This window comes from Epinephelus lanceolatus, chromosome 19 (genome assembly GCF_041903045.1).
Source record: "Epinephelus lanceolatus isolate andai-2023 chromosome 19, ASM4190304v1, whole genome shotgun sequence".
NCBI classification, from domain to species: domain Eukaryota; kingdom Metazoa; phylum Chordata; class Actinopteri; order Perciformes; family Serranidae; genus Epinephelus; species Epinephelus lanceolatus.
Genome location: NC_135752.1, coordinates 12,286,863 through 12,311,068, shown reverse-complemented (window position 1 = coordinate 12,311,068; position 24,206 = coordinate 12,286,863). Strand labels below are relative to the sequence as shown.

Here is a 24,206-nt window from a genome sequence, read left to right as displayed (position 1 = left end):
GCATATCATGCCCATATAAGCGTGGATGTTGCCCTAATATTGCTCCTTGGGGCTTTGTCTCGTGGAGATTAGCGTGGACACATAGTGAGAGCCATGTTCATTCTAGCTAAATAAACTCAGTTGTAGCATTATGCAAAATTAGGTCATGGAGATGCAATGTTGTAAATTCAAGGTTGATTTCCTTCTTTTGATAATAAAAGTGTTGTTGGTTAACTTGTGTCAGCATCAATCTAAGTGTTAGAAGATGTTTGATGTCTTCGCACTATAAAAACAGAAATCAGTTCCTGTGATGCAAATACTTCCTGAACTAGTCTCCAAATGACATAATGCCATACATGAAAAGATATGTAAATCAATAAAAGGATGAAATACTAACAACACTTTATGGAACCCAGGTTATGTATAAGCTGGAACACTGAGACCAAACTATGAATGTTTAATTTTGTTATAGGTGATGGCAAAACGCCTGAAATTACAGAAGTGCAGTGGTTAATGAATTATAAAGTTAGCATGAAAAAAAATGTCAGTGACAAACAAGCTGAACTAACTTTATCCTGATGGAATGGTGAATCTCAGCACTCTGTGCAGCAGCCATCTTTCAGCAGCAGGGCATAGTTTTTGGAGGCTAAAGGAATTTGCCACCTCACCTGCATGAGAGGTGATGCAATTCACCTCCTTATTGTCTTGTGCCCTTTATATGAATAATTTCTTAGTATTGTTGCAGAATGCATTGTAGAGAGGGACCACAGTCCCTGCAGGCACAATAATTTTTCATTTTTACATCTAATTTGCTGGACGAATGAGATGTCGAATAGCCCAGAGAGCAGAACACCAACAGTGATAACAAATCAGTCTATGAGGGATCATGCTGCACACCTATCTGTATGACCTTCAGTGCACTGTTACAGACAAATCAGACCTCTACCTCACCCCCACACTACTGCGCCTGTTACCTTTGTGCGTAGGTGAAGATATGAATGTTTGATAAGAGGTTTTGCAAAAATGCAGCATTTGAAAACAAAATCAGCCCAGTTGTCCATCAAACATGGCTTACCACACACCACAGGGTTGCTCAAGTCCCCTGACTGTAAAATCCTCATAATTTCCTCTCCACTCATGCCAAAGCAGGGCTTGACGCTAACTTTTTTCCCAAGGAGCACATGTGCTCCTAAGTTGAAAAAGTAAGGCGCGCACAAAGAACTTTAGGGGCACAATGTAAATTGATCAAATAATGTGTTTTCCATAATAAACGTGATGCAAATAGACATTTACAAGCAAAATTATGTAATGAATTTGTATACAAAATGTACAGAAAGGTAAAATCATCAAGTTTTGAAATAGTATTGAAATTTAATTTTGTCTTTAATGTTATTATCTTATATATTATCTTTGCAATATGATTGTCTTATATAATGTTTTTACTATCCTAAAACATTCTCCAGGTCCTCTGAAACTCTGCAGGACTTATTTCCACCCTGCCCAGCAGCGGTACCGTGGCGAACGGTCCCTAACTGCAGGGAGAACAGATCAGGCTTCCCCGGAGGTCCGCTGCTTTTCCCGGTCCCTCTTCTCCGCCACACTTTGACTTATTCCCACCCAGCCGACAGCCTGGCCGTGGAGAACGGTCCCTAACTGCGGGGAGAACGGAGCAGGCTTCCCCGGAGGTCCGCTGCTTTTCCCAGTCCCTCATCTCCGCCACACTTTGACTTATTTCCACCCAGCCGACAGCCTGGCTGTGGAGAACGGTCCCTAACTGCGGGGAGAACGGAGCAGGCTTCCCCGGAGGTCTGCCGCTTAACCCTGTCCGTCTCCTCCGCCACACTTTGACTTATTTCCACCCTGCCGACAGTGGGACTTAAATTCATTGTGCCGACAGTGGCTTGGAAAACCGCCCATAACTGTGGGAATGGGGAAGAGGGAAGAGGGAAGGCGGCTGGAGTTCCTCCAACATTTGCGGTTAGATTATCATATTTTTTTACTGACAAAAATATAGGCTGCTTCAGCTGATTTTTTTATGCGCACATGTGCCCCTAAATATTTTTTACAGTTCGCACACACCTATTTTTAGTCGCAAATGTGAGTGAAACGCTCGCACTGTCGAGTGCTGCAAAGGAATGTGTAATGGCAGTGTTTGCAATGATACATACAAAATGAGAGGGAGCGTATCTATGTTTCCAGGGTTCTATGTTTCCCTTCCCTTTTTGTGTAAGTGGGGAACATAGAAGCTTTATTGCAGGGTTAAGTGGGGAACATAGAACCCTGGAAACAAAGGCATTACCCCAAATGAGACCATTCATTTTAGAAATGTTTTAATCTTTAACCTTAGTTTTGCTTTATTACAGCAAAAAGTCATAAGTGTGTTATATATTGCTTTTATTTTAATGTGGCTGACTTCATGTATAATAGAAGCAGGTCGACATTTTGGGAATAAACACTTATTCGCTTTCTCACCAGGAGTTAAATCAGACTGATATCAGTCTTTATGTTATGTATGAAATTAGATCAAAGCAACAGTTAGCTTAGTTTAGCATGAAGACTGAAAGAGGGGAACATCGAGCTTTGGTTGATGGTATCTTTGGTGAATGGGTGAAATAGCAGCAAATTGCAATGCTTTGTCTTCCAGGCTTTAAGTGCCATCCATTTACCGTTTACATATGATTATAGTGCACTTTCCATTCTGACTCCCTGTGACCTGCAGGTATTCCACTACATGGAGTGCAATTGTGATGCTGATCATGTGGGCGCAACCATGTGACAGTTGAGGTGGAAAGGACTCAGCAGGAAATTAAGTGGAAGGATGCTGACAGGTTTCAATTTGCATTTCGGGAGGGAAACATCAGATTTCTATATCACTGCAAATGTTTGCACTATGATCAATGTTCAGTTTGCCCTGTGTTTAGAGTTTCAGTGTGCAGAGTATTTTTTAATAATCTTGTGGGACTGATAATAAATAATACTTATTAAAGCCTGTATTGACAGTTTCCTTTGTGTTTAGGATTTTGTACCATCTTAAAGGAATAGTTCAGATCTTTTGAAGTGGAGCTGTATGAAATAGTTATCCATGGTCAGTGTGTTACATACAGTAGATGTCAGTCAGCATGCTCTCATTTTGGAGAAGCAGGCAGAAGTACTGACACAGAAGGTAAGCAATGTGCTCCTGTGAAGGGGTCAGCAATAAATCATATTTTAGCCACCTAAAAAAAATCCCAAGAGAAAGAAAAGAAAAAAAAAAATCTTTCAAGTGTACAATATTTTCAGAAAATTTTCATTGCTTTATATTGCCACAGACAACTCTTTCTGTTAGTAAAGCCACCAGTCTCCACTGACAAAAACAGTAATTTAAGCACGCTTTTCTAACGCTGCCTTGATCAGTTAGTTAGTTTGTGTTATCATGTGACTGGAGAATCTGAACTAAATCTTTTAAATGCCAAAATCAAACAATGACACAAACAAAGTAACTGATCGAGGCAGCAGTAGGGGTAGATCAATAGTTCAGGGATATTAAAACACTGTTTTCCTCAATTGAGTCTGGCTTTGAGGACATCGACATAATGGCTTCAGTTCTCTGTTGGAAATTCCTGTTTGACAGCAAGGTAAAGTGCTGAAAATACTTTGTTGCTGACCTCTCCACAGCAGTACACTGCTTAGACTCCAGTCTCCTTCTCCAAACTGAGGGCGTGCCAACAGACATCTACTGTATGTAATACACTGACACTGATAAGTACCTCATACAACCCCACTTCATAAGATTTAAACTGTCCCTTTAAGGTAGCACATTTGGCATATATCAATTTTGCATACATGCAGACATGACTAATTTAATATCAGAATGATTGGGGTTTCTGTGCTTTTGCCCAGCAGACCAACAGCAGGAATATCATATATGCTAACTTTACTTTAGAGCTAACTTCATGTAATCTGGGTTCACATCATCACCGCTATAGCTGCCTTTTTTCACCTCTGAAATGTATTTTAACTGGTGTCCAGCAAGTTGCTGTATTTCTAAATTCTAAAAAATCTCCATGTGTCTGTCATCATGGCATTTCAGCATTTAGTTTTCTACCTACCTGCTGCTTGGCTGTTTGTAAATGGGTTAGGGTTAGTCATGTACAAGTATTTAATAAAATGTCTGCTTTGTGCAAGAGCGCTTGGGGTTCAGTAGTAGATCAAATGTTTTTTCTTGTATTGTCCTAAATAACTACCAGCTAAAATATGAGTTCACAAAGCAAACACAAGAAACCACAACAAAAATACAAGAGAAGATTAAACAGAATTTTAGGCTTAAATCTTCTATATCTATCACATTTCTCACCAGGAGTACAACCAGAGGCTTAGATGATAAGTAGCTGCACTATTACGAGTGTACTATTGATATTCAAAAAAATGATCACAGTCTCCCAGCTACAACCGCAGCCTTCAACCTGAAATCGGTGGCAAGAAAGGATTTAAAGTGTCTTCTTACTGGAACAGCCTCAGGCTAAGCCGATGACAACATCAAACAAACAACGGAAATCATGAAGACCCGCAGCAACCTGCTTGGGCTGTAAATGGTTTCAGCCGGGGAGAGTCTTGATGATAATGACATCCCATTTCACCTCCAATATGCACACATAAAGACACACACACACCCTTTGCATATTTCTTTACACCTATTTTTACAACCACAAAGCAAAACAAAAAAAAAAATATCAGCAGTCCAATACCAAGTTTTGATAAACAACCTCTACTGATCATGAAATGACCAATAAAAAACACTCAGGCACGTTCACATAACGCTGAGACACTCACAGAAAAAGCCCCCCTGAAGCTTCCATCTACCACCTGCTACTACTGTTCACACAGTAACAATAGCAAAGATAGCTGTAATAATCACACTGCTGTTTGTCTTTTTGCTCTTTGAAACAAGTTTGAAATCTGAAGCAATAATAAATGTCTTAAATTACAATAACTTAAACTGACATGCAGGTTTATGTAGTGAGTAGAGAACTGCTATATTAGAGTTGCTTTTTTATCTGGAAGACAGAATAAACAGCCACAGAACAGATATATGAAGGAGCCATACTGCATCAGTAAAGTAGGTTGGTATTGTGTCATAGTATGTGGGAGGACTACGCTAATTTCCCTAATTGACCATAACATCATACTAATGCACTCCATCAAGGGTCACCAATGGGGTTACTTTAACGTGTTTGAATTATGGTGCTTGTTCACTTCTTTTTCACGCATTCTGGTTGATAGAGATTGTCATTTCCCTGACACTACATTATGTTATCTTGTTCTGAAATGCAGAACCTTTGAGAAATGTGACACATGATTCATATAATTTGCACACGTGCAAATATCCAAACACACTGCACTGATTGAGATAAACACACATTATATAAACAGTGTGCTGCGACTGGATTTTGCAGGATGTCTGTATGTGATATGACGCTGCAAGTTAATTATCTGAAATGAGATAGGTATAAATTTGAGTGGTATTTTTCAGATCCTCGCAGTTAGGTTTACTGCATGCAGTGTCAGACGGGCATGATAAAGAGAATTCACAGTTTAAGAGGCAAAAAAGACAGATTCAGGATTCAGGAAATCAGCAGCTTATTAACTGTTTGTCACTTTGTGTTTACTTTGTAAAGTTCAGCTTTTATCATAATTATTTTCTTATTCTTGGGCTCCATGGTTTCCTAAGCCCCAAAAGGTCAAGAGTCTGTTATAGTTTATCCTCCCTTTTAAAAGATTAGCTGCTAAAATATTGCTTGAAAGAGACACTTGACATTTTTGCCAGATTTGTAGGAAATTGTCGGCTTCTATCAGCAGTGATAGCAGTCATTGTAAATAGCCAACATAATTGCAATCCACTTTTCAAAATGTCTTTTTTGTGCCTCAGTAATTGGAGTCAATGTTGCAGTGTTTGTGAATTAGCTGCTGCCTCTTATTTGCATGAGTGCGCCATATACATAACTATATCTCTGTCAGGTTCTGTTGTTGTCATAACCTTGCTCTCTTATTCCGTGATTAAATTTTGCTATTCGGCCTGTATTCACTGTTTTTGTCTTTCTCATATTGTCATGTTCCTGTTTTGTCTTGCAATAAAAAAAAGGGTTCTGTTGTTGTTGTGCTGTCAATTGTTGCTTCACTGTGCTCGAGTGCAAGGTTCTGAAAACTTGCTGTTATAACAGTTATAGTTTTCATATTAGAATTTTGATCATTTTAGCTTTTGCGTGTACTGTATTAGTATGTAAAACAATATATACAGTCAGGTCCATAATTATTTGGACAATGATACAGTTGTCGTCATTTTGGCTCTGTACACCACCACAATGGGTTTTAAATGAAACAATGAATACCTGCTTAAAGTGCAGACTCTCAGCTTTCATTTAAGGCTTTTTTCAAAAATGTAGTATGAACCGTGTAGTAATGACAAGCATTTCTTCACACAGTCCCCCAACTTTAAGGGCTCATAAGTATTTGGACAAACTAACATAATCATCAATTAAACAGTCAGTTTTAATACTTGGTTGCAAATCCTTTACAGTCAATGACTGCCTGAAGTGTTGGACACATAGGCATCATCAGATGCTGGGTTTCTTCCCTGGTGATGCTCTGCCAGCCCTTTACTGCAGCCGTCTGCACTTCCTGCTTGTGTTTTGGGTGTTTTGCCCTCAGTTTTGGCTTCAGCAAGAGAAACGCATGCTCAATTGGATTCAGGTCAGATGATATGACTTGGCCATTGCAGAACATTCCACTTCTTTGCCTTAAAAATGTCTTTGGTTGCTTTTGCAGTATGCTTCAGGTCAATGTCCATCTGCACTGTGAAGCATCGTCCAATGAGTTTTGAAGCATTTGGTTGAGTCTGAGCAGATAATGGTGCCCCAAACACTTCAGTTTTCATCCTGCTGCTCTTGTAAGCAAGACAAGACTTCACTAGAATAAATACAGAGGGTTTATCACAAGATGCAAACCATTGGTTAGCCTTAAAAATGGAAGGTCAGATTAGAGTTTGTCAAAAACCATCTAAAAAGCCTGTACAGTTGTGGAACAGCATACTATGGACAGATAAAACAAAGATCAACTACCAGAATGATGGGAAGACAAGAGACGGAAGAAGGGAAGGAACTGCTCATGATCCAAAGCACACCACCTCATCAGTGAAGCATGGTGGAGGTACTGTTATGTCATGGCCATGTATGTGGAACTGGTTCTCTTGTATTTATTGATGATGTGACTGCTGACAAGAGCAGCAGGATGAAAGCTGAAGTGTTTGGGGCACCATTATCTGCTCAGATTCAACCAAATGCTTCAAAACTCATTGGACAATGCTTCACAGTGCAGATGGACAATGACCTGAAGCATATTGCAAAAGCAACCAAAGACATTTTTAAGGCAAAGAAGTGGAATGTTCTGCAATGGCCAAGTCATATCATCTGACCTGAATCCAACTGAGCATGCGTTTCTCTTGCTGAAGCCAAAACTGAGGGCAAAACACCCAAAACACAAGCAGGAAGTGCAGATGGCTGCAGTAAAGGGCTGGCAGAGCATCACCAGGGAAGAAACCCAGCATCTGATGATGCCTATGTGTCCAACACTTCAGGCAGTCATTGACTGTAAAGGATTTGCAACCAAGTATTAAAACTGACTGTTTAATTGATGATTATGTTAGTTTGTCCAAATACTTATGAGCCCTTAAAGTTGGGGGACTGTGTGAAGAAATGGTTGTAATTCCTACATGGTTCATACTACATTTTTGAAAAAAGCCTTAAATGAAAGCTGAGAGTCTGCACTTTAAGCAGGTATTCATTGTTTCATTTAAAACCCACTGTGGTGGTGTACAGAGCCAAAATGATGACAACTGTATCATTGTCCAAATAATTATGGACCTGACTGTATGTCCACACTACTGAGGATGTGCAAAATATGCAAATGAGCTCTACATTCACTTTGACTGATACTGTTATTTTTCTTGGGAGAGCAGTTCGTAACACTGATATTTTCACAGTGAATGCAGGTTCAGAAAGAGAAAAAAGTTTAAAAAATAGCTGTTATTTTGCAATACTTAAAAAAAGAACTGTGATCATAACTAATTAACGGAGCTAGGTGCAAGCCAGAGGTGTCACTTCTAAAAAGTAACTTCGGACTGTCTTTTCTTTTGGTTTTCTATAAAGTGGCTTACAAATAGTGGTAATAGTGGGTTGTGTTTATTTGTGTTTAAGTGTTGTTGCTTACTTGAGCTTGCTCCTTATTAGTCTCCTATCTCTCTAGTTTGTCCTGTTGCAGCATCTGTCCCTAAGCCTGGTCCCTCTGCCCCTCCCCTCCCCTCATACAAATCTAAATAGCGCAATTAAAGAAGATTCTTCAGCTTCTTCGCAAACAATGTCCGTGACTAAGTCGGCAAAATATGGAAAAACTAGAATTTCCACAGTTGTATGCTTCTGCGCACTAGTCAAGTTGCATTTACAGTTTGCATCCATGTTTGTTTGTGTAGACATGGATGCCTCACACACATCTTCCCCCAGCAGCAAAGAAGATCTATACAATCAGCACAGTTTAAAGGTGCACACCCACGGTTGGTGTCACCAATTCAGTATCTGACCAAACGTCTCTCCTTCTGTTCCTGAGATATGATGCTGAGTATATGGCCAGAAAATTGTTTTTGCAGAACATTATAATGTCAAAGTGAAGCTGACCTTTGGATATAAAATGACATCAGTTCAAAAGTGGGAATTAGAAATGAACACAATAATTTCAGATGAAAAGTGGGAGCTGTCATGTAGAGAGGGACATAAGATAACAAACAGCCCCACTTGGAAGGAATTTGAATGGAAAGTTAAGATGAGATTTTTTAGGACGCCTCTTGTTTCTTCAAAATTCGGGGTCACCTCGAATCATTGCTGGAGGGGCTGTGGCCTGGTGTGAGACCATAAACATATATTCTGGGACTGCCCAAAACTATCAGGATATTGGAAAGACATACAAAATGAGATAAAAAAATAATAAAAAATTAAATACAGAAGTGCCATTAGAACCATCTTACTTTCTATAAGGCATATTGCCAGAAAATCTAGAAAACAATAATCAGATATTATTATTGAGAATTCTTCTTTTAGTGGCCAAAAAGATGATCACAGTCTCCTGGCTGAAGCCACGACCCCCCACAGTGACACAATGGAGGGAGAGGATTAAGGATGTTTACTACATGGAAAACATTACAGCAAGGTTACAGCTAAAAACAGAGGTATTCTTGTCTAAATGGTCACCAATTATTTCTTTTCTTTCCCTCTGACCAGTATGGTCCAAGTGGAAGGGAGAATGATGTTCCTATTTTTCTTCCCATTTAAATGTGAACAATTTTATTTATTTTATTCTCTCTCTCTCTCTCTCTCTCTCTCTCTCCCATTCCCTCTTCAAATAATGGATATATGGACAATGGATGTATGGATAACGGACATATGGATATTGATGGAAGGCCAAAACCCATGGACAGACCCTTAACATTTATACATTTATGCCTGTACTACTTTAAGTGTCTGAAAAGCTGATTGTACTGTACAACTGCACTTGATAAAAGGAAATAAAATAAGTTAAATAAAAAAGACATCACTTCATCATTGCGCATTTGTGTGAAGTTTTGTCATAATTACCGCATGAATTATTGAGTCACAGTGACCTTGACCTTTGACCATCAAAATCTAATGAGTTTATCACTGAATCCAAAGTGGACGTTTGTGCCAAATTTGAAAAAATTCCCCTCATTTCTTGAAATATCTCGCTCACGAGAATGTGACGTACAGATGGACAATCTGAAAACATAATGCCTCAGGCCACGGCTATCACTGGCACAGAGGCATGAAAAATTCAAAAAGGGTTGAAAAAAGAGAGTGGACAAAAGACTGGATTCAACCTCATGTTAGTGATAATTCAAAGGCAGTGTGCAGATTCTGTAAGTGTGACATATGTGCACATCATGTAGATCTTGGTCAACATGCCAGGGGGGTCATCAAGGTACTTCTTTTGGGCTTGTTTCCATGGACCTGGTTACTTATATAAAACTAGAAAGATTCGCATCAAGGAAAATAAAACTATTAAGCTTTTGATTATATTCTAATCACTGTTTACTGATTGTCTTCAGATGCTTGGTTATAGATCTGACAGTTAAATATAAAAGGTATGTGACACACAAGACCTCCCTGCTGCTGTGTTAATCTATATGGATTTTTATGGATTTTTCCAGGTCAAAACCGATTCATAACAAAACGTACACATCATTCAAATTCATCAAGTGTACTGAAGCAAATTAATGCATGCTCTAAAAATAACACTATACATTAATTCTTCTTTTTGCTTTTACTCTCAGTTCCTGCAAAGACAAAGATCACATTCCCTCTCCACTCAGCCTGCTTTACATATTCTGAAAATGCACCTTATCCCTTCTACCTTATTTCTGAGCAGTCTGAAATTACATGCAGCCAAAGCAGCCTCACACTGCAAATGGTGCTGCTGCTGCTCCCCAAACTTGATTATCAGGTATAAAACAGTGTCAGCCCCCCTCGAGCCCACATATGTTTCACACCCTAGACCTCTGACAGCTCAGCCTGCATTTGTTAGCATGAAGACATCTCTACCATAACTAGCAAGCAAAGGGGCGGGACCATCTTGACATTGTTTCACCTCATGGTAGTAACAAACGTGGACAAAATAACAGTGTGTATACACTCACTGCATGCAGTTTTTACTGGTGCAACAAATGCACAGCAAAATACATTATCTCAACAAGTAGGGACACAACATAAAAGACGAATTGTGCCAAATGTAAAATGCCATAATAAAGGAACAGTGTGTAAGATTTAGGGGGATTTAGTGGCATCTAGCAGTGCAGACTGCAGATTGCAACCAGCTGAAACTTCTCTTGTTATAAATTCCTTCAGTGTTCATTGTTGAGGAGGTTTTTGCCAGGGCCTGAATTATCAGCAGAGGTCTCTTTCTCTCCAAAACAAACAGTCCAGGTGATCTAAACCAGTAAAAACACTGAGTAAAGCAGTTTCACATTAAAAATCAGTCTTTCTCCGACACTATTCAGCACGTCTTGCTCAGCATGTAAAAAAAAAAAAAAAAAAATCAGTGTTTTTCTGACGCTCTAATCGTGGAGGAGCTGCCGGAGATGGTGGCTGATGCAAAACTGTGAAAACTACAAATGAGAATGACCCTGTTTAGAGCCACTGTCCGCTCTGGGCTACTATAGAAATATGGCAGTGCAACACAGCAGACTTTGATTACGAGGACACGTAATTTAAAAAAAAAAAAAAAAATTCAGGTGAGTATACACAAAAGAAAACATACTTATGTTATATTCCATTTCCCCTAAGTCCTACACACTGGACCTTTGAGTGAATTTTGAGATGATCTTATAAAGCAATGTGTTTCAAAAACTGTATTGCAACTTTTCACCTTTGCTCAGTGTTTTATAATCCTTCTCCTTGTTTCTTTTCTGGTTTAGGTTGCATTTTGTTTAAAAGGTAATTATCCTTAAAGCCTTTTTATATGAACGGATTAATCAAAAACATAACAAAGCAAAATCTCTTTGAGATTTGGGAACTGTTCTAGCCTTGGGATCACACAGGATCATGATCTCATCTCATCTAATTTCTACTTTTTATGTTCTTTAGAAATTATTTAGTTCAGTTACCATCTTATTTCTTTGTGTATTTAGTGCATTCAACTTCCCTTGATGCAAATTTTCCAATAAATGTCAGCAGTGTATAAAAATATGTCACAGACAGAATATTATGGCAGTTGTTCAAGTCCCTGACAGGAAATATAAAAGGTTGGTGGGGCAAACTAAAGCAAAATGAGTGTTGTGCCAGATAGAAATGTGCAATTACACTGAGCATTCATTATTATGTTTCCACAATCTGTGTCTCTTTTATATGGTGTGTTTATTTATTAATATACAGCATTGATTAAGTTGGGTGCAGTACTCTATTCAAGACGCCATCTGCTTGGAACCAAGAGTAAGAGTAATTAAAACAAGCTTGCTGCTTAATAGAATTCAGCGAAAAACAAATACAATTTGCGAGCCACTCTCCTTTATCCTTTTATCCCTCAGCCAATTACATTTCATCCTCAACAGCATTCACAAAAAGTGTACAGTGTGATGAGCCAAACCTGATAATACTCATGCTAATTCATATGCACAGAAGCTCTGACGCAGGGACGCCTGCAAACATATGGGCACATGCACAATGCATGTGTAGCTGTAGCTGAAGAAGCTGATCTGAATATGCACACGTCTTCCAAGGAGCCAATACTGAAAGACTTAACAATGCAGGCATGTTTAAAATAGATTAATCAAAGTCAATCAAAAATGTATTCAATTACTGTGTGTTTTTGCTCTAAAAGTGAGATGTGGTGGCAGGGGAACAGTTAAATGCTGTATGAAGCTGGGTTCACATAATAACATACCATTCAATGTACAGCATAGTAACAATTAATAAATATTGACTTCTGTGAATACTTGATTGCAGGGTTTGAAATTAGCACCTGCCACATGCTGGTAAATTGTTGGCATTGGCCATTTAAAGTGTCAGGCCATCCACCACTTTGACAGATGCACAGAACATAAAGATGTGTTTAGTAGGGCAGCTGGTTAGGTAGAGATACCCATTTGAAAGATGCTTTCAACTGCTATATAAAAGCAAGCCTACTGGTTGTAGACGTTCACGGAATTCTAGTCAGTGACAATCAATGAACAGTAGTGGGCACGCACACATACATACATACATGCCCACTCAATACTGTATCGACTTCCCCTGTGACCTACATGTTAATCTTCTCTAAAGGAAAAGCACAGTGTGTAACGAGTGTGTGGTTGAGCCAGAGAGAACGAGAGATGGTGGATGCACTCAGAGCAGACAGGTTTTGGTGATCTGGGCAGAGAGGAAATTAGCAGTAAAGTTAACTCATGTAAGTAAATTTACAGTTCAGGTTTTTGTTTCTCCATGAATAAACACTGCAGCTCCTCTAGACAAAAGTTAACTTCAACTGTAACAGACTGTAATATTATGCTGTCTCCTATGACTGCTACTTTTGGTATATTTCCAGCTCTAGGTGATTCCAGTCTCCCTGCTCACCTACAAAATGTCTCTGCCTTTTCCTCTCTATTAGCCAGCCGTTCAATTCTGTTTAAATGGAAGGTTGTAACAGCTTCATCACACCGCAAGTGGATCAAAGATGTGATGCAGAACATCAAGCTGGAAAAAAATCAGATGCATCCTCAAGAGCTCTGTTAAGATATTTCAGAAAACCTGGAACCCACTGATAGAGGTGGGATCAAGTCATTGTTTTGTAAGTCACAAGTAAGTCTCAAGTTTTTGCATTAAAGCCCCGACCTGCATGTTTTGTATACTGCAAATCGTTTTTTTTGACCATGGCCTAGTTTTTGTGTGCTAACATAATGATCTTAGGTATCATTTTTTCCAGCTAGTGCACTGTAACTTAATGTTAGTTCTTTATGGTTCTCTCTTGCAACTTGGTTGCTGCTGCATTGGTTCAAACAAAGTGAATCTGGGGAATTAAGTGTCTACTTGCTGGGAATGAATAGCATTCATTGATTCAGGAATAAAAGGAAATGAACTGAATCATGGAAGACTTTTAAAGCAACATTCTTCTTATTCTTTGGGCTTGGTGGAAGGTATCAAGCATTTTCAAGTCGAAAGGCTTAAGTCCAAGTGAAGTCATGAATCGTTGGTGTTGAAGTCCAAGTTGAGTTACAAGTCCTTTTTTGATTTTATCAAGTTGAGTCTAAAGTCATCATCATTTATGACTCAAGTCAAAGTCATGTGACTTGAGTCCACACCTCTGCCCACTGATAAACTATGTGAAAGTCTACCTGAACTCATACATCTACAGGTGGCCTGTCCTGTATCTGCTTCAATACTTGCTGGGTTTTTGTTTGTTTCTGTTTTTTTTGTGATCTGTCTGGTTCTATTCCAGTTTTCTTACTATTTCTGTACAAATCTGTACCTTGAGATGACAGCTTATGTTCGTGTATTGCCTGATAAATGGAAAAATCTCCATATATATAAAATCTTTTTTGTTTCTTTGTTGTTCCAGGCTAAATATTCTCTGTATGAATCAAAGGTATTGATAGTATTTTTGCATTCATGTCTGCATAAGCATTTATACAATACCCTCCCACGCCCGAAAAACAAGGTTCTCCCGAAAGCCTCGGTGTAATTCAAACAATGGAATATACCATGCATGTAAGCGGTTTTTTTTTTTTGCATATTAAATTTTTTTGCCAGCAGTCTTCACATGAAATGTTTAAATGATCAAAATGTTATTCTGTCAATTAGCACATACATTTCGAAAGTGGTGGATCCAATGTTTGAATCGCAGATACTTAGGTGCCTACCAGAGTGGCAGGTAGTGAAAAAAGTTCATTTCAGACCCTGCTTGTTTGCCATACTGATTGTCAACATCTTACCCCTCACACAGCAAATCCAAAAGCTGCACGAAAGGGAAATCAACGCCTTAAGATATGTCTGAGGTTGATGTAAGGTGGCGCACTGACGGATTGTATGACAGCCTGGACTTGTCACTTGAATTCAACACCTCCCTGTGGATTCTTCAGGAGGCTGCACCTGGTGGGTTTGTGACAGAGGAAGGGAAGACGGCTACTCACTCAGACACTCATTGGCGGAGTCCCCAGTGGCCCGGGCCCAGGGTCTGTCCTGGTAAAAGGGGTGACATCTCTGGCAGTCATCTCCCACCGTGTGATGTTGGCAGGAACAGACCAAGCCCTGATGTTCCCCCTCTATGCACTCGCTGGCGTGACCGTTACACTTACATCTGAGGGTAGCACAGACAGATTGTTACGTAAAAGACACAAGTACAACTTTTCCTGTACACATTCCCTCTCTCGCTTTCTCTGCTTCTCCTCACTGACTCAAAATACTTGCACACAGTGAATGGACTAAAAGGTAGAGGGGAGGGGAAAGTGAGAGGGTATTTCCACTGTGAAGAGTTGTCACTTCTTATTATCTTTCATGGGCATAAACATAGTTTGAGATGAGGTGGGGTTTTCATTCCCTTTCAGCAACTGCACTGTTTAAGTGCGCACTCAATGCTAATACACTCACACTATCTGAGAGTGTATGAAACAGCAACAAGCATGTATCTCTGCAAGTATTAGTTTGTGCCTTTGTGTTAAATGTACATGCCTATATTTACCATATTTTTGTGTGCACACCATCTTCAAATAAGTGTATAAAAAATAGATAAGTAAATAATCATGAGATAAACAGGATTCATTAAGTCCATTTTCAAAACAAGACAGCTAATATCTGCTAATTTCCTCCCCCTCGCATTTGGAAAGCCTATCATTTCCTCTGAAGCACGGTGGCAGCTACGCCCTCCTGTGTGTAATATTTCCTGGCAGTGTTGTCGGGTTTTGTCAAGTGGCTGTTATAGGGGACGGGGACTTGTCACTGAGTGGCAGGCTCTGTCAAATTTAGCCAGCTGTCCCGGATCCAGACGTATGCTTGCCTGAGGCTCAGACCCAGTTATTTCTGTTGTTGCTGAAACGACAACAACCTAGTAGCTCCAAAGTGCTTCCAATCCACATATCAGATCTTTCTGCTAGAGTAGACATGAGCCACTCGGCGATAATTCTTACTGAATATGTTATGAGGGAGCTGACCTGAACTGTACAGGCAGCATATGTGTGTTTCAAAAAGTAATGAAATGTTATAGCAGAATGGAAAAAATGCATAAACAGCATTTTTTTTTATATACATGTGGATTGTTGCCACCACACTTGTAACACTTTTATTTTCGTAGCAGTCCACCTTGGGTTACGGTTGCAGTGATATGCTATATAAATCATGAGGAGTCTTTTACAGCAGCTGTGAGTAGCACCGACCGACTTGGCGAGGTAAACTCATACAGAAAGTGCAAGGCTAACATGTTGTCATGTGGCTCTCTCCCCCAGGTGTTGTGGCATTGGTGGGTAATTTGTACTGTCACTGCAGTGATCCTAAGTGTTTATGACATGTGTCAGATCAAATTTATATTCCGTATGAAGGCTTCATCTCAACTACTTAATCGTCCACTTCTATCCAAAGCGCCAAGGTGCAACCTGGTCCTTGGCACCACGTCCTCTTTCATTACTTTAGGTAATAAACCAAAAGAAGTGGAAGGAGGATGGAGAGTTATCCTGGTTCATTTTCAGCTGATGGCAACCTGACAGATGGCAAGGCATTTTTTTGTTGCAGGGTGAGGTGTTGATTACTTGCCTTGCTTTAGAAACTTATAGCATCCGTGTGTTACAAAACGCCTTTCCCCTGAAAATGACATTCATAAACTACATGTGTGTTGAATTATACTATCACGGTAGGTAACGCTGCCTTGGGTGACTATAGGTATGAGACAATTAAATTATATGCTTCTGAAGTCCGTTTTTACCAAATTTAAGACTGATTTTTGAACAAGTAATATTTTTCTTGATCAAGCATCGCAAGGAAGTACAAAGCTCAGTAGTGTATATATCTATATCTATATATGTATATATGTATATATCTATCTATCTATCTCTATATCTATATCTATATATATATGTATATGTGTGTGTGTGTGTGTGTGTGTGTATATATATACAGTACAGGCCAAAAGTTTGGACACACCTTCTCATTCAATGCATTTTCTTTATTTTCATGACTATTTACATTGTAGATTCTCACTGAAGGCATCAAAACTATGAATGAACACATGTGGAGTTATGTACTTAACAAAAAAAGGTGAAATAACTGAAAACATGTTTTATATTCTAGTTTCTTCAAAATAGCCACCCTTTGCTCTGATTACTGCTTTGCACACTCTTGGCATTCTCTCGATGAGCTTCAAGAGGTAGTCACCTGAAATGGTTTTCCAACAGTCTTGAAGGAGTTCCCAGAGGTGTTTAGCACTTGTTGGCCCCTTTGCCTTCACTCTGCGGTCCAGCTCACCCCAAACCATCTCGATTGGGTTCAGGTCCGGTGACTGTGGAGGCCAGGTCATCTGCCGCAGCACTCCATCACTCTCCTTCTTGGTCAAATAGCCCTTACACAGCCTGGAGGTGTGTTTGGGGTCATTGTCCTGTTGAAAAATAAATGATCGTCCAACTAAACGCAAACCGGATGGGATGGCATGTCGCTGCAGGATGCTGTGGTAGCCATGCTGGTTCAGTGTGCCTTCAATTTTGAATAAATCCCCAACAGTGTCACCAGCAAAACACCCCCACACCATCACACCTCCTCCTCAATGCTTCACAGTGGGAACCAGGCATGTGGAATCCATCCGTTCACCTTTTCTGCGTCTCACAAAGACACGGCGGTTGGAACCAAAGATCTCAAATTTGGACTCATCAGACCAAAGCACAGATTTCCACTGGTCTAATGTCCATTCCTTGTGTTTCTTGGCCCAAACAAATCTCTTCTGCTTGTTGCCTCTCCTTAGCAGTGGTTTCCTAGCAGCTATTTGACCATGAAGGCCTGATTCGCGCAGTCTCCTCTTAACAGTTGTTCTAGAGATGGGTCTGCTGCTAGAACTCTGTGTGGCATTCATCTGGTCTCTGATCTGAGCTGCTGTTAACTTGCGATTTCTGAGGCTGGTGACTCGGATGAACTTATCCTCAGAAGCAGAGGTGACTCTTGGTCTTCCTTTCCTGGGTCGGTCCTCATGTGTGCCAGTTTCGTTGTAGCGCTTGATGGTTTTTGCAACTCCACTTGGGGACACATTTAAAGTTTTTGCAATTTTCCAGACTGACTGACCTTCATTTCTTAAAGTAATGATGGCCACTCGTTTTTCTTTAGTTAGCTGATTGGTTCTTGCCATAATATGAATTTTAACAGTTGTCCAATAGAGCTGTCGGCTGTGTATTAACCTGACTTCTGCACAACACAACTGATGGTCCCAACCCCATTGATAAAGCAAGAAATTCCACTAATTAACCCTGATAAGGCACACCTGTGAAGTGGAAACCATTTCAGGTGACTACCTCTTGAAGCTCATGGAGAGAATGCCAAGAGTGTGCAAAGCAGTAATCAGAGCAAAGGGTGGCTATTTTGAAGAAACTAGAATATAAAACATGTTTTCAGTTATTTCACCTTTTTTTGTTAAGTACATAACTCCACGTGTTCATTCATAGTTTTGATGCCTTCAGTGAGAATCTACAATGTAAATAGTCATGAAAATAAAGAAAACGCATTGAATGAGAAGGTGTGTCCAAACTTTTGGCCTGTACTGTATATATATATATATATATATATATATATATATATATATAAAAAAGGGCTGTCAAAACACCAAGAAATTGATTTCGAATATTTTCGAATTAATTTAGTAGAGTTCGAATTATATTCAAATTTATAATTATTCATTTTTATTTATTATTATTTTTTTACAAGAAAACACAAAAAATAAGATGCTTATTGCTGGCGCAATATGAACGTGACACTTGGATGAAAACATCCGTTCTGACCTCACTGAAGTGCCAGGTATGACCAACTTCTGCCTCGCTATCTGAGCAATGTTTGGATACTTCAGTGCGCCTGTAGGTTTCCACCATAAGAGTGGATCCTGGTCGGCTCTTAGTGGTGTCTCATTCTGGTAACGTTTCATCTCTTCTTGAAAAAGCGTAGGCAGGAAGGCAACAGGCGCAACACTCTCCCTGTATGTCTCACCAAACAGGTCACACATCACAGACAGCGCAGTGGGTGGTGTTGACGCAGCGGGTTCCTCCGTCGGCGCCTCTCCCTCCATCTCTCCATCCCTCTCTAGCCCGGCTTGTGCGCAAGCCATCTCCGCCTGAACGGGATTCACCGTGAAATACAACATTATTAATAGTACTGTAACGAACTGGGCCACATTACTGTTTATGTGTTATAAATAAGAGAGATTTAGCCCAGATTCTATACTGTTAAGTTGAAGTACTGATATTTCTGAGTGTTAGTGAAATAGTTCAAGTGCTGGTTTTCCTGAGTGTCTATGAACGCGTCTCGTGAGTGAGACGCTGCAGCGAGAGGGTACGTATGTGTTTCTCTCCTCTGAAGACAAGACGGCGGCACACATGTGGATAGATAGCCTGTGTTACAATCAGAAATAAATCGCCCTCTAAACCGGATAACGTCTCGGCGTGTGGTTATTGAGGGATGTGGGATTAATGATATTCGAAGGAAGATCAAATTTAGGTTCGAACTTATAAAAAAAAAAAATATATATACATATATATATATATATATATATATATATATATATATATGTATATATATATATATATATATATATATATATATATATATTCGAATATATTTCGAACTTCGAATCTTTTTTGACAGCCCTGACACATGTATGTATATATATATATATATATATATATATATATACACACACATATATATACAGTACAGGCCAAAAGTTTGGACACACCTTCTCATTCAATGCGTTTTCTTTATTTTCATGACTATTTACATTGTAGATTCTCACTGAAGGCATCAAAACTATGAATGAACACATGTGGAGTTATGTACTTAACAAAAAAAGGTGAAATAACTGAAAACATGTTTTATATTCTAGTTTCTTCAAAATAGCCACCCTTTGCTCTGATTACTGCTTTGCACACTCTTGGCATTCTCTCCATGAGCTTCAAGAGGTAGTCACCTGAAATGGTTTCCACTTCACAGGTGTGCCTTATCAGGGTTAATTAGTGGAATTTCTTGCTTTATCAATGGGGTTGGGACCATCAGTTGTGTTGTGCAGAAGTCAGGTTAATACACAGCCGACAGCCCTATTGGACAACTGTTAAAATTCATATTATGGCAAGAACCAATCAGCTAACTAAAGAAAAACGAGTGGCCATCATTACTTTAAGAAATGAAGGTCAGTCAGTCCAGAAAATTGCAAAAACTTTAAATGTGTCCCCAAGTGGAGTCGCAAAAACCATCAAGCGCTACAACGAAACTGGCACACATGAGGACCGACCCAGGAAAGGAAGACCAAGAGTCACCTCTGCTTCTGAGGATAAGTTCATCCGAGTCACCAGCCTCAGAAATTGCAAGTTAACAGCAGCTCAGATCAGAGACCAGATGAATGCCACACAGAGTTCTAGCAGCAGACCCATCTCTAGAACAACTGTTAAGAGGAGACTGCGCAAATCAGGCCTTCATGGTCAAATAGCTGCTAGGAAACCACTGCTAAGGAGAGGCAACAAGCAGAAGAGATTTGTTTGGGCCAAGAAACACAAGGAATGGACATTAGACCAGTGGAAATCTGTGCTTTGGTCTGATGAGTCCAAATTTGAGATCTTTGGTTCCAACCGCCATGTCTTTGTGAGACGCAGAAAAGGCGAACGGATGGATTCCACATGCCTGGTTCCCACTGTGAAGCATGGAGGAGGAGGTGTGATGGTGTGGGGGTGTTTTGCTGGTGACACTGTTGGGGATTTATTCAAAACTGAAGGCACACTGAACCAGCATGGCTACCACAGCATCCTGCAGTGACATGCCATCCCATCCGGTTTGCGTTTAGTTGGACGATCGTTTATTTTTCAACAGGACAATGACCCCAAACACACCTCCAGGCTGTGTAAGGGCTATTTGACCAAGAAGGAGAGTGATGGAGTGCTGCGGCAGATGACCTGGCCTCCACAGTCACCGGACCTGAACTCAATCGAGATGGTTTGGGGTGAGCCGGACCGCAGAGTGAAGGCAAAGGGGCCAACAAGTGCTAAACACCTCTGGGAACTCTTTCAAGACTGTTGGAAAACCATTTCAGGTGACTACCTCTTGAAGCTCATCGAGAGAATGCCAAGAGTGTGCAAAGCAGTAATCAGAGCAAAGGGTGGCTATTTTGAAGAAACTAGAATATACAACATGTTTTCAGTTATTTCACCTTTTTTTTGTTAAGTACATAACTCCACATGTGTTCATTCATAGTTTTGATGCCTTCAGTGAGAATCTACAATGTAAATAGTCATGAAAATAAAGAAAACGCATTGAATGAGAAGGTGTGTCCAAACTTTTGGCCTGTACTGTATACATATATATATATATATATATATATATATATATATATATACACATATATGTATATATATATATATATATATATATATATATATACACACACATATATATATATATATACACACATATATGTATATATATATATATATATATATATATATATATATATATACACATATATACATAGTTACCCATAGTTTCTGTAACAACAAACAAATCTGGCTTGTGAGAACAGCTTAATTGTCCCACGCTCCCGTGCAGTGGTGCTCGCGCCACATCTCATCTCTGCAGCTGCAGTCACTCACAAAACGCAGTCATGGCAGAAGCAGCGGACCCGAGTGGCGGCAACTCTGTATCCCTGTATTTACGGATAAGTGTTGGTGTTGTTAGCAGGAGGACTAGCTAGCAGCAAAAGTGCTTCAGAGCACAGAGCGTCTCTCCTGCTCACAGCCTGTCAGCCGCAGGAGAGCGTCCCGGTTGACAGGCTGTGAGTTGACGAGTCACACTGGACGGAGGAGAGATGTAGAGACGCTAATACTGTACACTAGGGTTGGGTACCAAAACTCGGTACTTTTTGTACTTGGTACCGATTCACGTTGGTACTACTGAGTACCGATTCACTTAAAATGAATTGGTGCCAAATTTCGGTACCTGAGGGGGAGGCAGAGCGAGAGCGCATGACTTGCACCTCAGACTCAGCAACAATGGCGACAAAAAAAATGTGCAGACAAAAGTTAACATGCAGCACTGTTCCTAAATGTTCTCAATAAAATGTTGAAAATGAGAAGTTTAGACTATGGGCCCGAACGACGCATAGTGTGTCCAAATTCACACCCGTTCTTCTCTGTGGATTTTCTCCGTGACCATGCGTCATAGCGAGAAACCACGCATATCACGTGAAACAGCAGAACTGTAGCTTTCTGACAAGGCCAAGCACATGTCAGTAATCCAATGTTTTCACAGCAAAAAAAATTGATAAAATTACAATAAAATGATGTATAACAGTGCTTTCATACAGCTTTGCACACACATTACAGCTGGATGGATTACTCGCGAACGCAGGCTCGCAAAGAAATGCCACGCATATCACATGAAAGCGCAGGACCACACACACCCAGACAACTGCAGCCTAATTATGCATGCTGACAGGGCAGTAGTCACCATGTGACAGAGTCACCTAATCATTAATTAAATGCAATTTAAGATATGGAGATATCTGAGAAACAACAGGTTTCTTCGATTATGTAAAAAAATAAATAAATAATTCCCTGTACATGTATAAGGGTAAGATGGGGTATCCGCTGTCGTGTGTGTAAATTTCTGTATGTGTAAAATGATAATTTACAAAAATGGACGAGATTATTTAGGGAGGAAGAGGCGGAGAAGACGAAAAAAGAGGCGGAGAAGAAGGGACCGGGAAAAGGAACAATAGAGCTGGCGGACCTAAACGTTAGGACCTGAATATAAAGTAAAAGTAACGAGCTGTGGACATTAAGTAAATTAAAAAGACCATTAAAAAGAAACCCATCAGTGGTTACCTTAAAGACCCGTCCTTTCACAGTATCCCAGCTGGACATCTCGACCTCAGAGGACAGAGCGTGTGCCCAAGACCAAACAGATGGATTACTTTCCCTGACTGACTGCGCGGTCCCTGGGTGAGATCGTTTCTTTTATATATTTTTCCTGGTATACCAGAGGTACAGCGATCGATCGCATATTTTTGTTTGTTCATCGGTTTTTGCTGTGTGGATCTGCACTATTTTTGTTTGACACGCCTGGATGAGTGACTGTTTCGTTTGCGTGCATCACGGACTCAAAAATAATCAAAAGACATTTAAAAGTTATTGAAAATGGACAGTATTGTATTTTTCGTTAGTTGGGACTGTGAGTTTATTTTGGGGATTGCAAAGGCTGAGATTGGTTTTGTGATGTGACCTTTCTTTTTTAATTTATTTAAACCTACGCATGACGTGCGTATAGGCGCTGGGGGGAGGAATTAATTAAACGTGTGTTATTTGAATTTATACACTCTGTTGAGAGTTTCATATATCTTTATTCCTTAATATTTGTTGTTGTTTTTTTTGGGGGGGATAAATATTTTTTATTTTTCCCAAAAGTTTTCTATTTTCCTGAAAAGAGCCCCCCTTGTATAGTTAACGCTTACTTGAGAAAAGGTAAAGTGTTACAACCATATACATTGAGGGGGACACGCGCCCCCCCACCAATGCCCAAAATGTCCCCCCAATATATAATTGAAACTGAAAAACAAATATTATCTTGGAGGACATCATTGCAATTGGTTAACTATTTTTCTATTATCTTAGATGTAAATATTGCATGTTTCTTTCAGATAAAACACATTTTTGACTTGTGAATGAGTCAATGGAATTTCTTGCAATAATAAAAAAAATACTGGCAATAATGTCCGCCTGGCACAAACCACATGTTTTGGACAACTGTGAAGTGACAGAATGTCCCAGCATCATGGTTCTTATATTGTCAGACTCTCCCCTCTTCATATATGGCAGAATATGTCAACTTCCAACTTGCTATGGTGAGATACATGTAAAAACGTAAGAATTTAGGCACACGGATTTGTTTTTTTCATTAGTATAAAAAATAATAATATAAAATACAGGCACATAGAAGGACATGGAATGATGGCAAATCTGGTTAGCCCAGATTGTCCTGAAAAAAAAAAAAAAAGAAGATATAGCATGTGTATGTAGCCTTTATAATGACTGCGATATGAGCTTAAAAGTAAAGGCAGTAAAAATACCCCAAAAAGGCCGAGGGCCCATAGGGTTAAAAAGTACTGAAATAAGGTACAGTTTGGTACCGGTACCAAATTCCAGATACCGGTACCGTATCGGTTCAATTATGAACGGTACCCAACCCTACTATACACGGACTTTGTTGCATTTAACACCAGAGCTGAAAGCGCCAGAGTCAGAAACGAGACTGTTCAATTTATGAACAGGTAAAATAAGATTAAAATTAAATGAAATTAAAAAGAGAGAGAAATAAGACTAAGATATAAATAAGTGGACATAAAGAAAAACATTATTAATAAAATGTAATATGTAGCACAGGTAGATGGACCTGCCTGCTTGGCATCACTGCCCGACGCACCTCCGACGGTGCCTTTGCGCCAGC

At 39.7% G+C, this 24,206-nt stretch overlaps 1 protein-coding gene across 1 annotated transcript in view; it reads right to left on the bottom strand.

Annotated features, from left to right (window-relative positions):
• Positions 1 to 24,206, bottom strand: part of lamc3 (laminin, gamma 3) — a 171,943-nt gene that overhangs the window by 97,814 nt on the left and 49,923 nt on the right. The window contains exon 4 of the mRNA XM_033646979.2: positions 14,675 to 14,841. Coding sequence (XP_033502870.2) covers positions 14,675 to 14,841 — 167 coding nt within the window. The remainder of the gene's footprint in view (positions 1 to 14,674; positions 14,842 to 24,206) is intronic.